We start from the raw sequence: 7108 nt of genomic DNA, 5'->3' as shown, positions 1-7108 counted from the left end.
GAACACCATACCTTGGAGCAAACCCTCCCCCTCGCTTTAGAGCGTTAGGATGCTTTGTGCACAAAATACAGATCTCACATCGCCTTCAGAATGCTTTATTCAGAGGCAAAACAGTGTGGGCGAGCATAGACTGAATGAAAGAAAAAATAAATCCCTCCAAAAAGCGAAACAGATAAAAAAAATCCCAACCAAACAAAAATAATCCCTTTCTGTTCCAGACTGGGATCGATGGTTCACTCTCCTCCTGGAACCAGTCAGTGTCCAGGAAAAATGGAGATGTCCATATGTCCATGGGACATCACTGTCCATCCTGCTGCAAAACACATCCCTTGTTCTTGAAGTTTCCAAGGTCTTCAGTGAAAAAATAACCTAAAATAAAATTACTGTATAGATGGAGAAACTGGTGGTGTCATCTGAAAGAGAGAAATAACTCCAGTGAATATTTCAGCTCCTCACCAGAGGACATAATAGGACACATATTTAAGTTTCAATACTAAAATCCATTACCATCATATTGATTCTTATTAGGTACCCGGAATGAAAAACTGATTCTGCAGGAGGAAAACCCACTAAAATTGACTTGCATTATTGGATTGTGTAATTTTTTACGCGCCTTTCACTAGGCACATTTGGCTATTTTTCAGATTATTTATTTTAAATCTAATATAGCTTCTATTCAGTAAATAACCTGATTTTCACAAACACACTGGTGGCCTGGCCTTTACATGTCTGTTAGCCTGTTTCTGGATCTCCTGCACAGAATTATCTAACAGAATTCAAACGTCATCTGCTGCTGGCAGCAGTCCTGGATGCCAGGAAGCAAAAGCTCAAGCTATCCCACAGGAGGAATGCAGTCCAGAGGGATGGATGGCTCAGGCTCTGAGTCAGCCCTGCCCAGAACCTACACAGCTGTCCCCACACAGGGCTGCTGCTCTGAAATGGTCTCAAACATGAAGGGCGAAAAACTCAATCTGCTTTTCACATTAAAAGGAAAGAAAAACCAGAGTGCAACAGTTTATTGCTTAAGTTTCACTTGTGCAGGATAAATTCAAATAAATGCTTTTGGGTTTTTGTAAGGGAACGGCTTCTGGGACTGAGTATATTACTTATTTAAATGTGAGCTTCTTCACCAAGACCAAACCTCAAAGAAAAGAAAAGTAACAGATCTTTGTTCCTTGGAGTCTTTTCAGTTTCTACAGCTGTACTTAAAACTTACAACTGAAACAAAGTTAATAAATGTTATTTATAGACAGACTCTATTTAGCAAAATTAGTCTGTTAAACCCCTTTCCATTCAACCATAATGACTGGGTAAAGTTTTAAGATATCTGCGATGACTGCAGAAACAAAAAAAAAGTTTAGATTGGGTTCTTACCTAATTTAGTGACTCTTTGTTATTACTGTTGTTCCATTGTGAGCAGGGATAATAGGTGCAGGAATATCCAGTTCAGGGGCATCAAAAAAGTATGCCTACATTATCAGAGAAAAAAACCACAACTATTTAGAGAGAAACATATAGTGCTGCCTCATCCCAGCCCTTTCTTTCCACACCCATCAAACACAGGTACAAACACAGCACTGAAACGGTAAATTTGAATCTTTTTCTGTTTTAGAAACGGTCAATTAAAATGGTGCTCTGAACTGTACTTTAGAAATTAAGTGTTAGCATCCAAGGCCTTTGGAAAAGAGCTGTACTGGAAAGGGTTGGATTGCAGATCCAGGGAGAGCTGTTTTGCTGTCACCTCCCTGCACTGAGCTGTGGGGAACCAGATCCACCTGCGCTGGAAGCTGTGGAAACTGAGGCCTGGCTGATACCCTTCTACCCACTGCAATAAGGAAACAAATCATTTAAGTGTTTCTTGCAAATTTCAGTGGCCTCAGGGTCTTCTGTTTTCTAACACTTCCTGTATATGAAAACATAAACCTGCTAAAACTCATAAGCACATGCTTTATATTGAACACTTAATCCTTCTAAAGGACCAAGCATAGTACTCATTGGAATAAAGTGAAACTGGATGCTATAAAGATTAATGCTTTGCTGATACTACGATGAATTTCAGGTAAATTCAGGACTGTCCTGTGGAAGTTGGACTCGATAATCCTGATGGGCCCCCTCCAACTTGGAGATATTCTATGACTCCATAATTGATTATTGAATTTATTACCAGCACTGTCAAGGTCACGCCGGCATCAATTTTTGCTACGTTTAAAATAACTGGAATTTTTACACTGGAGGTTTTCCAGTGACCAGCCAATCCTTCCTTCCCTTTCCCTTAACATGCCACCTGTGCTAGGAAACAGGAGATTAGGGAAAAGGAAGGGCAGTGTCCCACCAAACAGCCAACAGCCAGCAGGGCGTGCAGCAGCAGGATGGTGGCCACGGTGGCCACGGCGATCCTGCGGTTGTCGTCACGGACCGCGGGCCAGAAGGTCATCACCAGCACAGAGCCCGAGAGGCACAGCGAGAACACCACCAGCACCCAGCGCACCACCTTCTGCGGGATGATCCACAAAATCTGGAAAAGGCAGGGAGAGGCTGGCAGGGAGGCTGGCTGTTCCGTGACACTCATCACCGCCAGCCGATTTGCGCACAAATGAACTCACGCCTTTGTCTGACACGTCTCTGTTAGTGGAGGAAAGAGTAAGAGCGGGGATGAGCTCTACTCCCAGATACAAGAGTGAATCCTAAGTTATGCCACTCCCTCCGAGGCCTGTCCCCAGCCAGAGGAGGGCCCCTGCCAGGGAAACCTGTCCTTGGAGCCATCAGCATTGCTGTCCTGCACAGATATCTGTTCCCTGGGGACACAAACATCCTGATTCCTGAGGCTGCCTCGGGCTCACCCAGCAGCACCTCGCTTGGTTTTGCTGCCTCTGGAGAAATGATGTGTCCTGGGCTTTTCAAACACCCACAAGACACCTTCACACAAGACAAGCTTCGAGAAAAAGAGCAAAAGATTCTCCCAGTCTCCAAAAGTTCGACAAATATCAACAATGTTATAAGAAACAGCAAATCTTCTCAAGCAGGACATGTGAGAGGGGCACTCTTTAGCCATACGTACCGCTGTGGGAATGTAAATGAAGAGGGAGTAGCCATATACACACACTATCTCCAGGAAGGAGTAGGAGACAATGTTCATGACTTTACTGTTCCTCCACATCAGGAATCCCCAGAGAGCAAGGGGAACAAGCCAAGCGTAGGCATAAATCGTTGTAGCTGCTATGGACACTGGAAACACAACAAAAGGTTTAATGTTCTACTCTGAATCCTGCCAGAATCAAGGGTGTAGAAGCATTCAGCATGAAAACTAGGAAGCTACCTGTGAAGATACTTCCAAAAGATGAAGTCTGAATTATCAATAAACTGAGAACTTTGCATTTGTATCTAGTTTATACCCAATACTCTGCCAGCATTTCAAGTTAGTTTAAAAGTAAAGACTCTTGAAAAGATGTCTAGATAATTTCAATTTCTTTATTATGCCTGTGTACAAAAAGCTGTCGGTTTCAGTTGTAAAGAAAAAGCCCCAGAAGCAGGAAAAACTTAGTTAAAAATAGAGATTCAGCTACTAACAGGTAGTGTCAAATCTGAAATTATTCAAGTGACTGCATTCCCAAGTGGCAACATTCTTCTCAGTACACTAAGGATTTTGGAAACAAAGAGAAGCTTTGTTCCTCTGCAGGGACAGCAGCCTCCCTCATAATACAAAGACAGATATAGACAATCTGGCTCCTCACTCTGAGTTCTTTGGGGAACAAATCAGTTGAGCATCTTTTGCTTATTTTTGAATTTGCCAAAAGGTAACAACTTCCAGCCCTTGGTAGGTGATATGAGTGATAATCTGATCTGGTAATTTTCTGCCTGAGGCCTGCAGGTTCCTGAGAGGCCACGGAGGCCAGTGCTGGGCTTTCACTCTCTATACAAGGAGACATCCACTAAAGCTAGAAAATAACTAATTACTCCTGTTTGCTCTTCTAAAACCCTGAAACTAGTTTATGCTCTGAAAAAACAGGATTCTGCCACTCACAGCCCATTTTAAGGGCTTGTTTCCCGTGTCTAAAAATTAAAGACAACAATCAATCAAAAGACTGTACTAAATCAACACCATGACCTGGTTTCATATTATTTCATTTGCACATTAAAAAAAAAACCAAAACAAACAAACAAACAAAAAACCGCAACAAAAAACACACCCAAAACCCCTCACAAATGACTACTTACAAACCTTTTCTGAACTCAGGCACATAGTGGTACGTTGGTTTGCCCAGATGGATGAAGAAATTTGAGAGATTGCCACTAACAGCAATGGTGAACACGAGTGTAGCACATATCCAAAATGGACCTTAAAAGGAAACAAAATCAATAGCACCTCTTCTGCTCTCTTGCTTTCTTAGGCCAGGAAGTAAACTTAAATACAGACTCAAAATATTTAGCACAGAAAGTAACGCCTCCCACCTCTCACACTTACCATACAGGTCGGGATTGCTGCGGATATACAGCCTTACAAAGTTCTTCCCAGGGACTGGGAACACCGACCCTTTGATTCTGTCCAGGACCTATGAAACATAAGGATTTGTCTGACTGACAGTGCAAGAAGGAAAAAAACCTCAATGGATAAGGCATAATTCAGACAACAGTTCTGCTCTGGAGCAGAATATTAACCTGGTATGTGTCCACATCGAAGAAGGTCTGGTAGTACTCAAAAGTCCAGAAAGGGGCACTTTTCTTCTGTCCTGCAAGCAGCTGGATGGTGCAAAAGGCAACATGGGAAGTGTTACAAGCACACAATTTATGCATTACTAGCTCATTTACGCAGTAGTCACGTGATTTTGGTACCCAAACTGCAAACAAACTTAACAGGGTAGTGCTTCCTATGGATTATGTAATGGTTTTCCTTTCCCTCTCCAATAGCTGTTGGCAGCCAGTCTCTTATCTCCCTGTAGGCAGAATCATGGCCTGAGGTTCTAAAGAGCAGCCTCTTACTACCTGCTGCCACATCATCTGGAACACACACCCTCATCACCATGACAAGTTCGTTTTGCTGTCAGAACCATAGAATGGCCTGTGACTGAAGGGAACCTAAAGATCATCTCATTTCAACCTCCTGCCATGGGGGTTGCTCCAAGCCCCATCCAGCCTGGCCTTGAACACTTCCAAGGATTGGGGCAGCCGCAGCTTCTCTGGGCACCCTGTGCCAGGGCCTCACCACCCTCACAGGAGAGAATTTCTTCTTAATATCCAATCTAAACCTCTTCTTTTTTAGTTTGAATCTGATCCCCCTTGTCCTTGTCTCTACATGCTCTTGTAAGAAGTCCCTCTCCATCTTTCCCACAGGCCTCCAGCAGCAGGGGTGAGAGGATTACCTCGGTTTTATCGGAGTCATCGGTGCCCAGTAACTCATCATCCTCTTCCCTCCCTGGCTCCTGCAGGCGGCTGTGCTGATTCTTGGGGATTTCGACTGGCTCATCGATGCTTATGGTGGTGGCATCAGGATTCGCTGCAAGCAAATTAGCTGCATCGTCAAATTCTGCGAATTACAAGACAGGCGACGATCAAGACACTAAAATTTTTGTTCTCATGGCTCAAATAAACACATAAAGACCCTGAGACAGGATAACCACTAGCTTAGGCACGTTGGGTACGACCTGTTTCCTAAAGCCCAGACTGACATGGATCCAGCTGAGCGTTTAGTCAGCCAATAAAGTGTGGGTCTGCTCTTCCTGCCCATCTGCCTGCAGGATGTTACACTGGCACCAAGGCAGCCTGCCTTCCTTCCTGCCCTGCCAACAGCCCCGAGCCGAGGCCACCAGATCCCTGCAAGGGGAGGGGAAAGCTGCCTCGCTGAAGAAATGGGTACTTTTAATAGTCTCCGAAAACTGGTATGAGATTTTTCATGAAGAACTAAGGGAGTCTGAGAGCGGGGCCTTTTGCAAATTACGGAGCGCTCTGCCCCTTTCCAGCTGTCACTTGCTACCACGAAGGATTTCAGTCCACGATTTCAGCCAACACCGGTTACATTTTTTAGCTCGCCAGAGGCACAATTTCATCTCAGAAAATTCAGGGTACCTGACCCCATAAGCAAAGCTCCCAGGACGTTTTTATTCCGCGAACGCTCAGAAACGCTCCCAAAGCCTCCAGCGCCTGACGGCTCCCCGAGCCGGGGCCCAGCCCCGCGCCCGCACCTGCCACATCGCCTTTACCTTGGAATTTGAGGTCGTCCGCCGTCGCCATTCATCCGCCTGGATGAGGATCAGCTCCCCGGGGCTCGACCCTCCTGCAAGAGGACAGGGACAGCGCTGGGACGGGTCGAGTCGGGTCCCCCGCCCCGTGCCAGCGCTGCAGCGCCCCGCGGCCCGCCCGCTCCCCGGCCCGGGGCAGCCCCGCACCTCGGCACCGCCGCGGCCCCGCACCCGCCGCTCCGCTGCCTTAAAGGCGCCGCAGCCGCCGCGCGGCCTCAGCCAATCAGCGGCGCCGCCGGGACCCCCTGCGCCCCCCGCCCCTCGGGGCGCAACAGCCCCGCCGCCGACGCGCCCGGCACCGACCAATCAGAGCCCGCGCGGCGCTTCCGCGTGCGCGCCCGCCCGCCCCCTTAAAGGGCCAGAGCGCCGCTGGTCAGGGGTGGCGGCGGCTGCCGTCTGTGAGGTCCGTGCGCGAACGCACAGGGACTGCAGATAATCATGCACATCTGTTGTAAACCTACACTGCGTGTTTTGGTAACTGGGTGCTTTCTCAGAGAATCACGGAAAGGTTTGGGTTGGAAGGGACATTGAAGCTCATCCCATTTCAACCCCCTGCCATGGACGGAGACACCTTCCACTGTCCCAGGTTGCTCCAAGCTCCATCCAACCTGGCCTTGGACACTTCCAGGCATGGGGCAGCCACAGCTGCTCTGGGCACCCTGTGCCAGGGCCTCACCACCCTCACAGGAGAGAATTTCTTCTTCATACCTAATCTAAACCTGCTGTCTGTTGGTTTGCAGCCATTCCCCCTCGTCCTGTCACTGCAGGCCCTTGTCAATAGCCTCTCTCCATCTGTCTTGTCTCCCTTCAGGTGCTGGAAGGCCACAGTTCAGTCACCACAAAGCCTTCTCTTCTCCAGGCTGAACAACCCAAAT

At 47.2% G+C, this 7108-nt stretch overlaps 1 protein-coding gene across 4 annotated transcripts; it reads right to left on the bottom strand.

Annotated features, from left to right (window-relative positions):
• Nucleotides 1–77: 77 nt before the first annotated feature.
• Nucleotides 78–6453, bottom strand: YIPF1 (Yip1 domain family member 1). Of its 4 annotated transcripts, none has more exons than XM_040073472.2 (10): nt 6381–6453; nt 6195–6268; nt 5358–5521; nt 4657–4737; nt 4463–4550; nt 4220–4336; nt 3059–3225; nt 2333–2515; nt 1375–1469; nt 78–413 (listed from the first exon to the last, which is right to left on the bottom strand). In XM_040073472.2, the coding sequence occupies exons 2-9, from the start codon at nt 6223–6225 to the stop codon at nt 1380–1382; spliced, it is 921 nt and encodes a 306-aa protein (XP_039929406.1). In that variant the 5' UTR covers nt 6226–6268; nt 6381–6453; the 3' UTR covers nt 78–413; nt 1375–1379. The 4 variants fall into 4 exon arrangements, with proteins under 4 accessions (XP_039929406.1, XP_039929408.1, XP_058277791.1 ...); XM_040073474.2 differs by having other exon boundaries at nt 5358–5491; XM_058421808.1 differs by lacking the exon at nt 6381–6453 and having other exon boundaries at nt 6195–6360.
• Nucleotides 6454–7108: the final 655 nt, after the last annotated feature.

Source organism: Hirundo rustica, chromosome 9 (genome assembly GCF_015227805.2).
Source record: "Hirundo rustica isolate bHirRus1 chromosome 9, bHirRus1.pri.v3, whole genome shotgun sequence".
Lineage (NCBI taxonomy): Eukaryota > Metazoa > Chordata > Aves > Passeriformes > Hirundinidae > Hirundo > Hirundo rustica.
This window is presented reverse-complemented; position numbering and strand designations above follow the sequence as displayed.